At 43.1% G+C, this 19,711-nt stretch overlaps 1 protein-coding gene across 14 annotated transcripts in view; it reads right to left on the minus strand.

The window, feature by feature from the left end:
- Positions 1 to 19,711, minus strand: part of CAMK2D (calcium/calmodulin dependent protein kinase II delta) — a 321,314-nt gene that overhangs the window by 14,440 nt on the left and 287,163 nt on the right. For all 14 annotated transcript variants that reach the window (XM_019522011.1, XM_019522006.1, XM_019522004.1 and 11 more), the window contains 2 exons: positions 471 to 546; positions 104 to 198 (listed from right to left, as the gene is read on the minus strand). In XM_019522011.1, the coding sequence (XP_019377556.1) occupies positions 104 to 198; positions 471 to 546 (171 nt within the window). The remainder of the gene's footprint in view (positions 1 to 103; positions 199 to 470; positions 547 to 19,711) is intronic.

Genomic DNA, 19,711 nt, shown 5'->3' on the forward strand with positions numbered 1-19,711 from the left:
CCCCCCCCCCCCCCCCATAAGCAGTTACAAAACGTGAAAGGTTGAAAGGTTGAAGATGCACATTAGGGGAGTGCTTTAAGGAAGAACAAATAGGAATACACACCATTTTCAAAGTAAAACCGATGAAAGTCCATTCCTTCCACTAGATTACCCAGAGCTTCTGGTTCAAAAGATGTAAGTCCTGGATCACAGATCTTTCTGTGGAGCAAATCAAATTGTGATAACAAACACAGTCAGTTAGAAAATGCCACACATGACTATTTCCTTTCTAAAATTCGTTGAATAGTCATTTAAATCCGGTTAGATGCTAAAACACTAAGGAAGTCTATAGTAAATTTCCATTTGACATTTTTGTGTAAGAGCTTTTGAAGCAAAGGATTACTGCATATACTGTGTAAGGATAGGGGTCTGATAATGTTTTTTTTTAAGCATTTATTCCTTCTTGCCTTTCCCAAAATAAGTCAACTTACGTGTAAGCTTCAAAGTCCCCATTGTTGATGGCTTCAATCAACTGCTCAGTAACCTTGATAATCTCCTGTTTGCGTGCTAGAAAAAGAGGATAAACAAACACCAATACAATAGCACGTGAGATTCAGAGCAAAATGAAAAGCAACAGCCTAAGAGATTGTCAGAAAAAATAACAAAGAAAAGAGCATTTTGATATTTCCCTGATCAATGTGATTGCTATTCTTTCCAAGAATTCTTTGCCTCTTCTATTACCATTGCCAGCAGTGTCATTAGCTTTACAATATACTGACCTTAATGTATTCCTATATTCATGAGAAAATAAAGTGCATGTCAGAGATCAACAATACATGTTGTACTCTGTTTTAATCCAGTTGACTTCATTGAAGAACCTTCGATTAACAAAAATACCCTCTTAACCTTTACTGAATTGTACAGGAAGCCAACTGCCATTTTATGCGTTACAGTCTAAATGATTTACAAGCATCTAGAGTCTGATTCTTACAGATTTATAATCCTGACCTCAGATATCTATATGTACAACCAATTTTACCCTATGTAGCATTCATTTTGGCTAAATACAAAAGTGTGATCCACAATGCCTTTAACTGCAGAGATGGCACCATTCCTGGAAATAACGGTAATTTCTAAAGAGAAATTTGGGTCCTCCACCTATAACTAGATTCCCTTGGGCAGGGCTCCACTGGATGGGAGTAGACTCTGAAAGGGAGGCAAATCATTCTCACCTTTCCTGTGTGGAAAGAATTCATGAATTGCATAATATATAATGTGCCACTAAGCTAATATCAATTTTCAGTCCTCGGTTCTTAAGTGTCCAGCCAGCTTATGCGTGACCCTCCTCCCTTCTGATAGGCCTTGATCCCCCAGTAAACAGCTTCTTTTCTTCTGCTAATTGTGTGTCTATCTCTGAGAATTTCTCTCATCTGCACCCCTCTGCTGCTTTTCACTATGTTGTGCTGGTCTCTTGAGATGAGAGGCCTGATGAAGAATGTCTTGCATTTGAAAGCTTGTCTAACTTTATCCCAATGACATAGTTAGTCCAATAAAAGATATTCCTCTAAGAAATCCTTGCCTCTCACAATTTCTGGACCATCATGACTATAACATCACTCTTACCCTTAAAGGCACATGTAATTTTAAAAGCAACTGTCTAGTGATGTTGATACCATCACTGGTAACATGAACGACTGTCGCCTCCTGAGACTGGGGGGGCATCATTTGTAGGCAGTGTTGGCAGCGGTGAGTGGCGACCACGCGCAGATGTTGGCGGCAGTGTTAGTGAGCGGGGACCACCCATAGATGCTGGTGGCAGTATTGGTGGGGGGGGGAGGGGGAGTGGTGAGCAGCGGCCAATCTCAGCCCCTACGTGTCACCTATGATTGGTAACTTAAGCAATGCAAAGAAAGTAATGTCCCATGCTATTTTTAGTATAAAGAATGTTAATCACTGTAGGAGAATGAAAAAATCCCCCCCAAATCTAAGATTTGCAGGAAGTATTCATGATTCTCATTTTTCTTTTAAATGTTGATGATGTTTTTCATACCTTTTCCCAATCATCTCTGAGTCCCAACTTCATGGCTAATGCATGAAAGACACCTGTGGTACCAAGTGCAACTCCACCTATCCTCAAGTTTCCTAAAGTAAATTTTGGGAACGGAAGGTAGAATATAAATACTCAGGGGCTTTTACAGTGCTCAAATATGCACTGTGCCCAATAGATATGAGCCTTGTTTGAAGATGTTACACATGTATTTTAGAAAAAATACAATAAAAGGAACCACAACAGAAAGGAGTAGTTGAAGGAAGGAAGACACAGGAAACTTCAAGGGAGCAGGCAGAAGTGGAGCTCCCCAGTGTAACTAAGAATGCTTTGCAGGAAGTGTTCTGGGTTACAACGATCCCCTGAAGTTCATTGCTGGTTTCAGGGGGAAGAGGAATGTAGCTGCTGCCCTTCCTCCCTGCCAGCTCCCTGCTGGCCTGAGCTGTTTTCAGAATGGGAGGGGGAAAGGGAGCAGAGGGAGCTCATTCTGGGGGTACCCCAGTCGATGCCGGAGTGTGGAGTGGGTGAATTGGAGCCCCTCATCTTGGGAGGCCTGCCCCACCCTCCAGGGCAGGCTGAAAAGACCCAGACAGACTTTCCTCCACTCTGTTTTCCCCTTCCATTCTAAAAACAGACAGGCTGGGAGGCAGCGCAGACAGAAGTTACAGGAGATGGTGTGTTTTGAAATGTCTTCATCTGACTCTTTATGCAATAAGGGTTCAGATTTTTGCCTGATAGCCCATTTTTGAAGTGGTCTACAGCCATGCACTTGTGTTTGGTCATGGCTACAGGCCATTTTCTGTCGCCAGACTGGGGGAACATTTCACTTCTGTCTGCATCCCAAAAGACTAAATGATGCCTCTGCTTGCAGGTCAGTTGGCGACACAGCAGGATAAATATGTTAAATAATAGGTAATGCATGTTTTGACTACCTTACTTCCTGCAAGCAGTGTTGAAGCAGTGGATCCTTAAAAAGATCTAATGAGAACAGAACCAGTGGCATTTTGGACTGGCACTATTCACTTGGACAAAACAATGTGAAAGAAAACATGGATATGGTTGTGAGAGAAATCAGAGAAGTCACCATGGCTTGAAATTTCAGTAGAGCAAACAGGGCCACAAGAAGACAAAGTAAGAGACAAAGGAGTGAGCAGAGTTATAAGGGGTCTATATACTGTAGGAGAACCAGTTTTAATTGGAAGAAGTGAGGAAAAAGGAGTTGGTGGAGAGATTTCAAGGAGGAGGAAGATGAATGTGAGCCTATGATTTGAAATCTTACATGCCATACTTAGTAGGTGCATCTACATCTGACGCTATGGCGATGTAGCAATGTGCTATGGCAACGTAGCATCGGCAGACAAAAACCATGATGCATGATGCTTGGTTGCTGTAGTGACGTGCTCCATTGGAATAGCACATTGTTATGGCAATGTAGGGGCTAAAAGTAACCGTGCGCCACGTTTTTGGAAGTACTAAACAATGGTGCAGTACAATGGCACTGTAGAGGCACATGTAGATGCACCTAGTGTGTAGGAAATTAAAGGATGTAATTAAGTAAATAGCCTGATAACACATTCTATTAAGAGATCACTTAATTACAAATGATTAAATAAGGCAGTAGAAAACAATCTAGTTATCCAATTCATTATTTGGTCATTTGTCCAAATAACATATGCTTAGTTAATCATGCAGCTAAGCATAATTGTTGGCGTAATGTAACCAAAGGAAGGGCCTGAAAAACTGAATATAGTTTCCAGATGCAACATACATTAAACAATAAGACACAATGCATATTATGCTTAGTTGGTTAATAGTAACTTTTGGCACAATGATCACATCCTTTTGATCACAGTCAGTAATATCACATGTTTGATTTTACAGTTTTATTGTAACATGCCCACAGGTAGCCATGTCACGTATACTGGAAATTCAGCAGTGAACATCATCTTGAACATAACCCTGAGCAGAACGATACAGTCTGCTCTGTTAGGCAGAAGGCAGGGTTCAGATGCATCTTACAGACTAACTGAATCAGAGAGTCATACACTTTTGTGAGTCAGAGCTCACTTTATCTGAGCGTTAACTCACAAAAGTTTATGCATCTCTAATTTAGTTAGATTCTAAGTTTCATCTCTACCCTGCCTTCTGCCTGTGTTATAATATATTGCTAAGTAAACTCAAGGACCTTCAAGGGATGGTTTTTAAATGGAGCACCATGAATGACATGCTTCAGCTTAATATAGTTTGGCAATAATGGACTCATTCTCCTTTGTCTGTGCCCTCCATGGAACAAACCAAATCTGTGCAGTAGGCAGAAGTTACTTTTTCTAAACAGGTCTGAAACTTGACTTCATTCTAAGTAGAAATGGAAATGAAAGTTTGAAATTCTTTGCTAAGGATTTTTTTTTAAAAGGTGGTTTCAGTTCAATCAAAACATTTTTATTTTGTATTACATTATTATAGTAAATTACAACATTAAAAAACCCCCAAAAAACTGCAAGGAAAATCATTTCTAAATAAGGGACCGAAACTTGCTGTCAGCAATTCTTTCCTTGTTTTCTTCCAAAACATATTTTTTTCAGTGAAGCTGTTATGCATTCACAAAGTCTTTTGATTTGCAACAGAACTGCATATTTTTATGAAATATGGTTCTATCAACATTTCTCCTATCAACTCCAATATGAACATTTGGTAAAGCTATGAACTTGCTCATTTGTTCCCCAATCCTAAGGGAAATTATCCAGGAAGCACCATAGGCCAGCAAAGTCAGTAAATGAAATTAAGGAAAAATATCATTGGCTTAAAGTAACCCAAGTACTGTGTGTAGTTCAGCACAAGTGTCAGTTCTTCCACTGCTTCTGGAAAGGTTTGTCAGGGCACAACTGGGATTGTCAGGAAGATTCTGCCAAGTGATCTGCCTTCTAACTCATCTCTCATCAAATTTCTGTGAACCAACAAAAACTAGATGGAACTCAGTGCAGAAGAAAGCACTATGCTATACTATGCCATCCTCTTCTGTGGATGTACACACAGAATTATATATATGAATGGCATACAAGATGTCTTCCTATTCACTGAATTTAGTGGAGTGTGATGATCCCAGGGGTGGATCCGGGGGTGGGGGGGGCATGGTGGTATGGTCACACCCTCTTTCCCACAGTGGAGCCCTGTATTTCAGGTTCCCCACAGACCCAGATACCTGAGTATTCTGTGGAGTCCAGACCATGCAGTGGGAACATGGGAGCAGGTCCTTGAAGCAGGTAAGAATCTCCCACCCTTCTTGGCACTATTTCCTTTCCCCCTCCATACTCAGCAATACCTCCCCTCCTCCAATTTTTCCCCCTTCTCTACTTACACTTCTGGGAACAGGAAAGGGAGACCTACCCACCACTGCCACTGTCCCTGATGGACCTAAGGGGCAAGGGGAACCCCCGAGCTGCTTTTGTTCTGCAATATCTATGGCTGTGGAAGCAGTTGGGCAGGGAGTTGGGCTCAGCTGAAAACAGCGGCAGTGATGGGCAGGTTCTTCCTCACTGCCCAGTTCTCCCCATTTTTCTCTGCCAGCAGGCACAGGGAGAGGGAGTCCACCTGTTGCCACTGCTTTTTCTGGCTGAACCCGGCTTCCTGCACAAGTGATCCCCATTGCTGGAATGGGGCAGAAGCAGCTGGGGCAATAGTGGCAGTGGGCAGGTCTCCCCTTCCTGCATCTAGAGGTGCAAATAAAGGGGGATGGGGTGGGGGGTGCTGCTGAGTTCAGAAGGGAAGGAAAGGGAAGCTGGGGGGTGGGGTGCGGAGGGTGGAGTTCTTAACTCATTCAGGGACTTAAAAAAAAATCCCTACTTCTTCTCCCATGACACCTGCCCTGGCAGGGAGGGGAGGTTGGGAGTAGGGAGGTGCAGCCATCCTACAGTGCACAATTTGCTCTTGCACCTCCTTTTTCAAAATCCTGGATCCACCTATGATTACTCCCTAAGACAGAAGTTCAGTGTGTTTTGGAATGTGAATACCAGCATTTGTCCCAGCAGTTTTTCATGACGAAGAAGTGCTTCAGAATGATAAAATCCCTAATATTGTATTGGCTGACTGATAACAAAGATTCTCTTTTAACTCAGATTGAATAATCACACTTTTTTTTTTAAGGGAAGTTAATAGTTATATAGTCAGTGGTTCTTTGGTGCAACTTAGCTGAACCACTGTATTTAGGATTTTGCTTAACAAGTACACAAATATTAATATCTTAAAAAAAATTAACAATTAAAAACCAGGAATTTGCCGCTGATACAACTGATAGGTGCATTTTTGGAAGTTGGCTGAGGAATTAAAATATCTCATTATGAACAGGAGAGAAATCACGCATTTAACCTTAGAATATAGCAATGGATTTTTCTACCATGCTCAGCAGGGAAGAAGATAATCTTGGGAAGGATTTTTAAAATTTCTGAAGAATTGTAACTATATTGTTAAAAATTAACTGATGCTTTGTTAGTTTGCAGATTATTGCCCATAATGCAAAAATTAGTTACTTAGTTTTAAAGTAATGGAAAACTTTGAAAACTGAGGGCTGAATCGCATCATGTTAGGCACAGCCTTGCTCTGAGGATGGTGCAAACCCACCTCAGTGCAAGGGGTACATTCTGTTTCACAGATATGCGATGTTTCACAGGGCTCTTTGTTACTTTATGAGCCAATTTTTTATAAAGGGTGCTGGGTACTCCAATCCTGTCCTCCAACACCACACATATACATGCTTAATCAGCTCTACAATGTGGCTTAAGCCATGGGATGAGGAGTGGAGTTTGGAGCCATAGCTTCATATACTCCCTTTCCTACCACTTGCCTGGTACATTTCCCCAGAACTCTATACCAGTATGATACAGAGAAGCCTTTATCAGAAGCCTTCATGCAGGCAGCATAGCATAGTGATGGGTAGTTGGGAAGTGTTCCTTACTTCTCTCTTATGCAGCTGCTTAGGGTAAGGACACAATCTAGCCCAGAATGCACACCAATATTAAATATTTCCACATATTTTTAAAGCAAATAATATTCATCTCACATAAAGCAGGTATCAGAGGCCAGATTCTCCAATCTAGTTGACTTGTTTAGTGCAAGTCCCAGGGGAGATGTGATCTTGAGTTACCTTTTCAGCTCCTCAATCCTTGGCTGACTTCCTCAGCAGAGATTTTAATAGCCAAGAATATATTCTGGCATGGACAAATGTCTGGAGACTGGAGATGTCCTTTGTTACATGCCAACTGGTAAGGTAGAACAGAGCTATTGAAGGAGAGCTGCCTGATACATGGGAGATCTACTTTCAATATATGTGCTATACTGTATATGATATTTGCATAGTGAGTTAAATAAATGAAGTAACAGTACAGATCTCTGCTTTGGTAAGTGGGCTGGTATATGACTAATACAAAGACATTTCTAACAAAAATATGATGAAGTCAATGTGAAATGGAAGCATAACACAAAAGAATGAAGGAAATATGTTCCAATTTTAGGTGAAATTACTTTTAGTGCATTTATTTCAACATATTCACATCAAATTCATTTGATATATTAGTCTCTGACCACACTTTGCCATATTTTGTTTTCTCCTCTGCATTTTGATAATATAGTCATACGCTAGCTATGCAACAAGGGTCTGGAGAATATTTATGCACTGTGCTTGCAACTTGTAGAATTAATGCGATCCCCTACTAATGAAATAGGGTAATACAAGATAAAAACAAAATCAAACCAGCAGGGCCCCAGTCAAGTGGAAACTCGCAAGAACATAATGTTATTTTCTCACTCCTTAGTTCCATACATATTTGGCAAGGTTGCTCTACACAAATATTCTAAATTAGTATTCTAATCATAATATGAACAAATGGTGAGAGCAATACAGCAAAGATATAGAATTAAAAAGCTGTTAACTTGAAAAAAAAATCTCTTAGCTTAGATTAGACAGAGAGGGCTACATTTTTGAGCCGCTGAATGAGAATTTTTTGCAGGTAGCTTGTTAACTGGATGACTGCAACACTGTTCATACATTTGTTTAAATTTTTATCTGTGATCAATATAGAAATAATAAATTTAAAAAGACAGTTTCTTAAAATAAGTCTCCCCACAAGTTTGTATCCCTGCTTTTTATTATTTATTAATATAGTACAGGATTGTGTAAGTACTGTGCTAGAACTGTTATTCATTATCACACTGATTTTACATGACTGGAGCTCTCTTGATTTTGTTGTTCCTTGGCATACTCTTGTTATCATAATAAAAAAAAAAAAAACAGAAAAAGAAAAAACCCCTGGGCACAGTAATTATCCAAGTGAAGTATACAAATAAAGGTCACTGTCTCATATTCTCTGGTTGTATAGAAGATAGATACTTATCAACTAAGCAGGTGCAGAGGAAGCTTGCAAATTTATAATAAGGCTTATGATATACACTGCACATTACCAAATTAACAAGCAGGCAACCCCCACCCCTGAAAAGTCAATCATGTATTGCAGCACAGAAAATATTGCATTTTATAGCTATGAAATCCCTGGTAAAGAGCAACATTTTTTTGTAAGAATGAACAAGTTAGAGGATTAGTAAAACAATCACTGAAGAGATTGACAGACTTCTATTGTTTCTTATTTGCCTCCAATATTGTTTTTCAAAGATAACACTTTGAGGGTAATGCCTCTCAGTGCACTTTATGATATAACTTGCAATATATGTTGTCTTATCAACTTTAAAAGAGAACAATCTCATCAAAATGAAATCTCAAAATAGACAGCAAAATATGGTAGGGATTCCTTTGTAATAAAACTAGAATCCCAACAAACTGCAATTTGAGGAGGTAAAATATTTAATACACAGTAGAGTGTGCTAGAACAATGTATCCTAAGTTTTGACCCTGAAAACCTAAAGAAATTGAAAGTAAGAACGAGACAACAATTTTTTACTATTTATTGTAAAAAAGCAAATTCATTATAGGTGGATTTATCCTATGTCACTCATGCAGCACACATCACTGTCAAGGAACAAGGGCATGACAAATACAGCAAGTACTATAATATAGTTTCAGGGACCTAATTTTAAATTAATCCACTGTGGCTGTTTATAGCCCCTTGGCTAGGGACCGACATTCCACATAAACCAGTTTAAGTGATCAGAAACTGGTTTAAACCCATAACAGAACATACATACAGTGCACATAAACCAGTTTCAAAATGGCCGAAACCGGTTTGAGATAATCCTGGCTGAATGTAGTATTAGACTTAACTGATTTGGCTCGAACGGTTTATGCAATGTCTGTCCCAGACCGCTTGCTGGTTAAGATAAACCAGAGACCCCAGCATCTCGGCATGCTCTCAGGGTAGGGCTCTGCTCTGCTCCAGAGCTGGGCTGGCCCCTCCCCTCTGCTCTCTAGCCAGAGCAGGGATGAAACATGGCAGGACTGCCCACAGATGGCGGCAGCGGTATCGGTGGTAGGGGTGTGGTGGCGGTGAGTGGGGAGCTCCCACAGGCGGCAGCAGTGGTGATGGTGGTCAGGACAAGCAGGGAGCTCCCGCAGGTGGCCACAGTGGTATCAGTGGCGGGGGGGGGGGGGGGGGGGCACCGACCAACAGTCAGCAACCACCTGCAGATGTCCCTGGTTGCATTGGTGGCAGGGGTGGCCCGTAGGCACCACTGGCAGCATTGGTGGCGCTTTTTGCAGGGGATGCATGCCAATCTCAGGGCGTACATGTGCACCTGTGTGCACCCCCTACACATCACTAATGCTGGGTAGGTTGCACCACGGGGTTGGGAGGGGGGTTCTGTTCCATGCTGGAGGGACTCTTCCCCCTCCTCCTCCTCCTGCTCCCAGGGTGGGGAGCGGGGCTTTCTGAGGCACTGGATGGGGACTCTTCCTCCCCCTCCTCTTCCCCCCCGCCGCTGTGGGGCTGGGAGGGGCGGGGACTCCATGTGATGCTACCAGGCCCCAGAGGGGGACGGGAGACAGAGGGAGGCTTTGTTCCACACTGGGCTGGAAACTCTTCCCTCTCCTTCTCTTCCCCACCCCCGAGGGGGCAATGGGAATGCAGAGCTGAGCTGGGCAGGGTGTAGTGTGTGAGGGACGGGGGTGTAGGGACCCCCATACACTCCGTCCATGGTGTGCAGCCTCTGCTGCCTGGCAGTAGCAGCAGGTGGGGAGGTCAGGGTGCTTGTTCCTGGCACAGCCATGGCTCTGCCCAGCGCTGTGTAGGGGGGAGTGGAGCCTGCCTCATCTCCGTGGCTCTGTTCCCCGAGTCTGAGCCTGCAGCTCCAGATCTGCACTGGAGACAGCTGCTTCCCCCAGTTCTTGCTGTGCAGGTCTTGCACTCTGCCAGGAGTGGAGGGAGCCCCACCCCCTGCTCCCCCACAGAATCCAGCACCGGACTTCTCCTCTGTGAGTATGGAGCTGCAGGCACAGTGCAGAGTCATGAGGATAGAAGTGGTCAGATAGGCTGCACGGGGCTGCTCCTTGCCCCCTGCACAGCGCTGGCTGCTTCTATTGTGGCTCCATGCCACACCTGGAGTCTACACTCACAGAGGGGAAGCTTGGCACTGGACTCTGCAGGAAAGTAGGGGGTGGGGCTCCCTCCACTCCTGGCAGAGTGTAAGACCTGCACAGTGGGGAGTAGGAGAAGCAGCTGTCTCCAGTGCGGGGCTCCTCCCACTGCAGGCTCAGGTTCAGGCTCAGGGAGCAGAGCTGTGGGGATAAGGCAGGCTTCACTTCCTCATCTCATGCAGCGCTGGCTGGAGCTGTGTCTGTGCCAGACATGAGCACCCTGACCTCCCTGTCTGCTGCTGCTGCCAGGCAGCAGGGGCTGCACACCATAGGGAGAGTGTGTGGGGGTCCCTACACCCCCCCACACACCCTGCCCAGCTAAGCTCTGTGCTCCCACTGCCCCTCTGGGGGGGAGGAGGAGGAGAGGGAAGAGATCCCCCCCCAAAATGGAACAGAGCCTCCCCCTGCCCTGTGGGGAAGAGGTGGCAGAAAAAGTACCCTTCTGGGGCTGGGCAGCATCCCACAGAGCCTCCTCTCCCCACCTTGCAGTAATGGGGGAGAAGCAGGTGAAAGAGTCCCCCCTGGGGCCAGACAGCTTCACACCCCACCCCACTGCAGGGGGAGGAAGGAGGAGTGAGAAGAGCCCCCCCAGCACTAAACAAGCCCCCACTTCTGGATCTGTGGCAGTGGGGGAGAGGGAGGAGGGGGAAGAGTTCCCTTCCGGGGCCATGCAGCTTTGTGTACCCAGACTGCTCCTGGCTGTTAGGGAGCCACTGGGGTGGGCCTGCCAGGGTCTAGGCAAGCTCCTCCCCTCAGCTCAGCTTCCCTGTGGGAGCGATGGCTGCTCTAGCGCCCCCAGACTTTTGGCTTGAGCCATTGCAGGCATGTGCCAAACATCTATCCACTTGCAAACCAGTTCACTCTCTGCAGATTAGACTAACCTGCAAAGACTGAATCAATTCAGGCTCAGGCTTTTTGAATGTCTGTCCCTAGCCCTTATGTTTAGTTCCTGCAAACACTCTAGAAAATTGGTTTACAAGAAGAACATGAGGAAGTGATATGTGATATCAAGAAGTAACTGACTGACAATTATTATTCAGAGGTGTTGAGAACACATGAATTAAAATATCACATTGTCATGATAAGCATTTTTTTTAATTTTAAGGACATGCACATGTATTACTCCTGTGCTTTAAATTTATCAGGTGCTCAGAGGGTTCCTAGATCAGAACCAAACAACATAATCCAGTGGCCACTGGAGTCAATGGGAACACTCTCAACAATTGTCTCAAAGTGACAATTTCATATGATGAGTGATTAAATCCCTTAACCAAAAAACTGGAATACAAAGTTGTAAATAAGAACGCAGAATTTCTACAGGAAAGTCAGCTTAAATGAAGGCTATCAGCAGCCTGAGACAGTTTCACATTTGTTTTGATGAAACTTGTCACCTTGACAACCATATTCCTTTCCAGGGTCTTCTGTTCCTAATGATACACTCTGATTCACCAACTTACAAGCTGGCTCTTTTCTGAGACTAATGAGTCTACCTTACAAAAACAATCTAGAAATCTTATTTGTCTAATAAAAATTCAAATGCATCATGTCCTATAGCTGAAAAGATCTGCCAGCAAATCATTACTCCATCAAAAAATGACATACAAAATCCAACATAATAAATACATTTCCTATGGCATTTCTCTGTCATGCTGTGATCCAAAGCACTGTCACATGCATCAAATAGTTCGCTTTCAGTAGATATGCAAAGTCAGTTGCTTTTTAAAGAGTCTGCTTGCTAACAATTACAATATGCAGGCAGGCAAGACTGGCACCATACAGACTAACTAATAGGGCTGTGCGAAACGGCTGTGTTTTGATTCGGTTTTGGAGGACAGTGATTTGTTTTGGTGTTTCTGATCACTGTCCTGTTTTGTTTCGGGAGAATGCTTTGAATGGGCTGCAAGCTTTGCACAACCATACCAAGCTGGGCAGGGCTTGGGGCTCCAGCGAGGAGCGGGATGGGGCCATGGGTGGTTCGTCTGAGAGAGGGGGAGGGCCCCACTGCCCTCCATGCAGGCCCAGAAACCCCCATGTAGATCTCTGATCCCTGTCATGCCAGGGTGTGGGGCAGGGAAGCAGCACAGAGTGGCGCGCAAACCTGCTGGTCCCTGCCATGCAACTCAGCTCCAAAGGGAGCAGAGATCCATGCAGGCTGCCCCTGCCTGCCTTGGCCACATGGGGGTGTACAGGGCAGGCAGTGCTGGTGATGAGACCCCGGCACAGATCTCTGCTTCCTGCGGAGCCAGGTTGCACCAGTGCTGTCCTGCTGTGTGACCTGGCTCCACAGGAAGAAGAATTTTGCACCAGGGTCTCCGTGCCACTGCTGCCTGGCTCGTGCTGCTCTGGATTTCTGCTCCCTGAGGAGCTAGGTTGCCCGGCAGAGACCAGCACTGCCTTGCCATGTGAGCTGGCTCCACAGGGAGCAGAGATCCACGCTGGGGTCTCCTCGCTGCCACTGCCCGCCCCATACAGCCCCAAATGCTGCCTGCCCTGTGCAGCAGTGTACAGCGGTTTCCCTGCAAACCCAGCTCCAAAACTCCGAAATTTTCCAAAATATTTCCGAAACGTTTTGGATGCCTCGTTTTATTTTGGAGATGTTTCTGAGCCTTCCATTTTGATTTGGATTCGGTGTTTCAGGCACCAAAACAGCCCAAAACACCTCCAAAATGAAATGGCTGCTATAATTTCACACAGCCCTACTAATTCAGAGAGGCATAAGCTTTTATAAGCAACAAGTTACTTTCTCAGATGCTATGAAAACTTAATCTATCAGGTGCTACACTGCTCTGTCTTCTGCTGACTTCAGACTGACAAGGATAATAGGGCTGTGTGAAGCTTTGGTCCCTGATTCGATTCAGTGGAGATTCGGCCCGATTCGATTTGGTGGACATTCGGCTCAATTCAGTGGCCAAATCTCTGAATCCAAACAATCAGGAGACCCTTTAATCTCTTGGAGTCAAATCAGAACCCTCTGAATCAATTGGAGAGTTTTGGCGATTTGGCTATAGACACAACTTTAACTGTTTTTTCTACATTCAAGGTACCAGGTGGCTCATGAAGGCTGCGATGCTGGGGCAGATGGAGCGTCCCACAGGACTGCAGGGGGCTCCCCAGCATGCTTGACAGGAGACCCAGAAGTGGACCAGAAGCAATTCTGGTCCACTTCTGGATTCACTGGGGAGTGTGCGTGGGGCCCCCCCTGTGACCCCATGGTTTAGACACTGGTGCCTCCTGGGTCGGGAGGGCACCTGGGGTCCCTCTATGGCCGATAGTTGAGCTGGGGAGGGCACAGGGGGGTGTGCCGGTACTTTTGGTCCACTTCTGGGTTTACCGCCGAGCACTTGGCCCCCCCCCCCATGCTCCTGTTAGATGCTCCATCTGCCCTAGCATCGCAGCATTCATGAGCCACACCTGGTACCTTGAGGTATGTAGAAAAAACGTTTAAAGCTGTGTCTATGGCCTAATCGAATTGGGGACAGTGATTCGAATCAACAAATCAAATCACTGTCCCCAATTCTGACCGAATCCAAATCAAATACGGCCCATTTTGCACACCCCTAATGGCTAACTACCTCTCAACTACAATATGATTAATATTTCTTTCAGGGCAACCATTGGCAAATATCGATTTTTTATGGCAACCACTTTCTAACCTCAAAACAAAATAGTGGTGAATTGTGATTATAGTGAGATACCACACCATCATTCCTGAATGTGTTCCAGTAAGCACAGAGCCTGGTCTGTTGCCTCAAGAAAAAAATGTTTAAATGCACAGGAAGTCTCAAGGTACCTTGTGATAACAGAGACATTGTGTTTTGTCTCTCCATGTGTTTTTTTTTAAATCCAAATTGCACTCCCACCTTATGACTCTCAGTCCAGAGACATCTCTTTGTTCTCAGCTAAAGTTATACAATGGGCTAAATAATGCTCTTGAATAATAGCTTCCTAATAAAGGTCTCAGAAATGCTTAAAATCATCAATGTAAAATGTGTTTAAAAAAAACACTGCTATAAAATGAAACATTTGCCTCATTTTTACACATGGCAAAACTGAAATCTACAGGGATTACATTTGACAAGTAATGCAAGCTCAGCCAAAAAGACCCAAAACTTTTATTTTTTTCAACCCTACCACTATTTATTATAACATTCCTCTCTCCAGGTCTTATATATGACCGTATAGGAGAACCTATCAAGTTTTACCTTATGTAAATCAGCAACTATCCTGTTATTAATTAGGTTGAAAGTATAAGTTATAAAAAAAAATCAAAATGCCCAGCCATTATATATTGATGTGTACGCACTGTCTCACTACAGTGTATATAGTCCAGAGTCAACACTGTAGATTACTTTTGGTTGTGGCTTATCCATTATTGTATTATCACTGTAACATTTTTATGGGGCAGGGGGTATAGTACAATGTGTGTCCTTAAAAACCTTCCAGTTGCCTTAATAATTACTTCATGTAATTGTAGTATTCAAGGTACTTGAATACCAAGTATAGAAAATATAACTGAACACTGCAGATACTGAGGTAATCTTAGTTAGCTATTCTCACTACTGTAATTTTAAAAAATTCCTAAATTCTACCTTTACTATGTAAAATGTAAAAACGATGTCCTCCTGAGTACACACCTCTATAACTAAGGAACAGATTCCTCTCAGATTTATGATAGTTTACCTAATGTGCCACATTGGAGATTAACTACAAATCTGATAAAATATGATGAAGAGGTACATTATCAAGCATCATTCCCAAAATAGTGATTTAACCTAATACATTTTCGGGCTCACTTATGCACAATAAAATCAGTGATAGTAAGAAAATTATTCAATTATTTTACATAAGATGGCTGTTTTTTTAATAGTATTTTATGCAATTTCTTAGAGAAATTATTATCCTTAATTTAAAAAGAAGGAAAAAAAGCATTTTGAAAAGTTGATTTTTGTAGAAGAGGTTTTGGATCTTACACATTTTTATGGGGGAGGAAGGAACAGACATAGGAAATATGTATTAGGTAAGATTGTTCTTTTTTCCCCAAAAGTCCTGGTTAATTCTGTATCTACATGCACTGTGTCCCTTCTAGGCATCCAAACATATCCAATTCCTATAAAGACTGCAGTATTACTTGAGATTTATCCCACCCAGTAATCAACAACAAAATAAGTGAAAGCACCAAACCTAGAACCTTATTGGTGACCTTAGAAGATCTGAAATAGAATAATGTCCTGAACAGTAAGTTCAGGACGTTAGTGTAGTGAAATGCAAGGAATGTGCGATAGTCAGGTAAGATGTTCTGATGAGAAACATGATATAAAGAATACAGTGGTTATGTTTTTGTACTAGAGTGTCAGAGAAAGCCAGGGTATGTTTTGTATATGCATTAAGAGATGGAGAGTGAAAACCTCAAGGAGTGTCTTAGTGATAGTGTTGACACCAGAAAGGAGGAAAAATATGACTCCTCTATTTCCAGCTTTTTCAGGTTCAGTGTGGATAGGGTGTGTCCTCTCGAAGCCTTAACTATCACTATACATATCTTTAGTTTAGTAATATAATTGTGCTGCTGCACTCTAAAGCTTGTCAGTAAGTAAGAACGGGCACTAAAGATGGGACACTAAGGGAATGGAGATCTCCTTAGGCAAGAAGATTAATGAAACTTGGCTTGTTTCATTTAGCAAAAAGGAGATTGAGAGGATATGATTAAGGATGTTTGCGGGATGAGTACTAGGGAAGGGGAAGGAATTTATAGGCTTAACAACACAGGCACAAGATAAAATGGATATGAACTGGCTCCAGATAAATTTGTATTAGAAATCAGAAGACTTTTACTTACCAGAGAAGTAAAGTTTTGTCTTCCAAGACTTATAGTGGGGGGCAAAGAACCTGAATCACTTTATGATTGAATTGGATGGTAAGAGAAGAGATGGTGAACTAGGGCAGACAGTTCTGGCACAACCAATTAGTTTGTGTGTTGTATAGTCACATGTCTGTGGTTCCCAAGCAGGAGAAGGAGGGTGGTTCTTGTAGTTAGAAGGTGAAACTAAATAGCAACTATGCACCAGAATGAACTCTCATGGAAACAGTAAAGGATGGAGGCATACAAACACTCATTAGGAGCACATTTCTCACAGAACAGCCACCTCCCCTCTTACTTCACTACCCTTGTGCCCAAGAGAAACCTACTGAACAACTTTAAAAAGCAAATTTGGGAATAAAAGTTCATAAACTGGCTGGACACTAAGAATGAAGGACTACACCAGGGGTAGACAATTCCTAGCACGAGTCCCAGAGCGTGGCACCTGAAGGCATTTTGCTTGGCACATGCACCTTGGGGCAGACAACGGGGAAGGGGCTAGGGCTGCATTGCTACAACAAGGATCAGGCCCCTCATGCTTCCCTGCTGCTTGCCCCACCTTATAATTTGAGGTTGTAGATGTTTTTGGCACTCTGCACAAAAACATTGTTGACCCCTGGACTAAACACTGATATTGGTTTTGTGGCATATTATATTTTACCCAACTCCTGAATTCTTTCCGCACAGGAAAGGTGAAAATGACCCTCCTCCCTTTTGATAAGCCATGATCTCCCAGTAATCAGCCTCTTTTCTTTTGCTAAATTGTGTATCTGTTACCTCTGAGAGTTTCTCTCCTTCCCCTCCCCTCTGCTGTATTTCACGATGCTGTGGCTGTTTCCTGTGATCAGAGACCTGAGAAAGACTGTCATGCATTCAAAAGCTTGTCTAACTTTGTCCCAGCTACGTAATTGGTTCAGTAAAAGAGATCCCTGCCTTAGAAATCTTTGCTTCTCGCATAATTTCTGGACCATCATGGCCATACCATTCTTACACTACTGTATCCTTTATATATAAATATTAATCTTTTATAATTTACTCTCTTATAATATAAATCAATGCATTATTTTGTCTTATTTGCATTTGTCTACCTATAGATTATTAGTATTTAACCTAAAATAACATGCACATTTAATAGTAATCTTACACTTCTCCAGCAGGGCTTTTCTTATACAAAAATAGCCATTAGGTTGCAAAATAGTTGTAACTCCTATTATTTCCATACAAATAAGGTTACTCTTTTTGCAACATTTGCTAACAGTTGTATCCTAGATGCTTAAATTGTACGCTCTGAACTAGGTTTTCCATTTATGTCAGCGTAATTGAGCAATTTCACATCAGTATAAATGGACATAGGGTAATATTCAGATCCACTGTGTACAACTCATCTGTAAAAAAAGACTACCATAGATTATCACATTGAAGTATTTGCTGGGCTTGTTGCTGATCTAACATATACCAGTGTGACTGTCCCTTTGTAATGTAAATGATTCGACTCAGAGATGAGATATGAATCAAATGCAAAGATGCTGGGAGAAAAACCCCCATCTATTCTTTGGGAAGTATTCACATAACTTCAGCTTAGACCAGGTCTCCTCTAAACAACAATTCCTAACTGAGGTTGTAAAAGAAATAAATGCAATGAGACATGCCCTTTTGAACAGATGATACAAGCAGATGCTACTGTTACTTTTGCACTTCTGTGCCTTTTCACCTCAAAATAAGCAGTTCCAATATCATCTTTTTATCCTATATTTTTCTGGTGTGATTAAGCCCCCTGCAGACGTTACATTTGTTGTGAATATATGCAAGTATCCCACAAGAAATGGAAACATGTCAGACACTGGCCTCAAACAGGCATTCACTTTTAGCAGTGAAAAATTCTGAGAAATGTTTAGAAATCTCTCTGGGCAAGGGAGCAGTACAGGTGCTCCTAGTCTGCAGGTGCACCTGGATCTTTAAAGTGCAAGGGGCTTCCTGCAAGCAGCGGCAGGTCTGATATGGGTTCTGTGTTGTTATCAGCTCCTGCTGCCAGTTGCAGGCAGTCCCTTCACCCATGCCTTGATTCAAGCAGTGGAGGCAGGGGCCAAAGGTAGTTGGGGGGAGACCCAATTCCAATCAGTCCCTGAAGATACAACAGGCTCTGGGGATCCCTGTCACCTTTGCTGCCTGGTAGTAAGAGTGAGGGTAATGCCTGCAGCATGGAGTGCTACAAAAATAACACTGGTAACCTTAGTTGCTCATTAGTCATCACAGAACTCATATTAAACAAGGTGTGTGGCTCCGAGTTGTCAAGAATCAATCCTGCAAGTTAAGAGCATATGACAGCAGCTTTACAGCAGATACAGAGCAAATGGAACACAGGCTCCAGTGACGTGCATAAATGTGAGGTCATTAACTCCATGGATTATTAGTTGAACACTGTTCTGTTCTGACTTATACTGTTCCAACTGACTTTACAGCGTCAATAGTGAAGAAGTTCATGACATGCAGAGATTTCAAGAACAAAAATTCAAACCACCCCATTAGAAACTCACCCCTGATCTCCATGCTACAATTCTGGGCTACTCAAGGACCATTTTTCAGAGCCATGTCAGGTTCATCTCACAGTTTTTCATCCTTTTTCTCAAAACTTGGGTTGGACTTTGTCCAGCCATTACCCAGTCTTCAAGACAGACTTCAGGAATGACTTTCTTGAAGCACTGATCTGCCCCACAGATTACTTTTTCTGAACTATTTAGCATATTAAATGAACTGTGTTTAGCATTTAAAGTTTTCCAAGGAAATAACCAAAGAAATAAAGGAAACACAGGGAGACAATCACTTCCCAAAACACATTTAGACACTACCACCACCACTACTACCAGAAATGGCTACTTTTAGGTCAGCCAGACCTGGCTGCTGTCTGATTGAGAGGAATGGGTCATTTGAATTGATGTCTCTCAACTTACACAGCACAGAGGAAGGAGAGGAGTGGGACTGCTCAGACTTAAGCAAGTGGCTCTGTGAGTATGCATTTTCCATGGGCTTGCCCACTGAATTGATGGAAAGAAACACAACATATGAACAAACAAAGATGAAGAGGTAGAGCATGATCAGAATCCTCAGGAGACATTGGCAGCAGGAATGGTCGCTGGGGCACAGCGAGGATGGTGACCAGTGAGATGAAGAAGCAATGGAGGAGAAGGAGTGGTGAGCAGAACTTAACCCCTCCATGTCACCCTCCTTTTTGAAAGCTGTATGTGGGGCATGCAGTGGTCAG

Source organism: Gavialis gangeticus, unplaced genomic scaffold, assembly GCF_001723915.1.
Source record: "Gavialis gangeticus isolate Ggan-Ray unplaced genomic scaffold, GavGan_comp1, whole genome shotgun sequence".
Lineage (NCBI taxonomy): Eukaryota > Metazoa > Chordata > Crocodylia > Gavialidae > Gavialis > Gavialis gangeticus.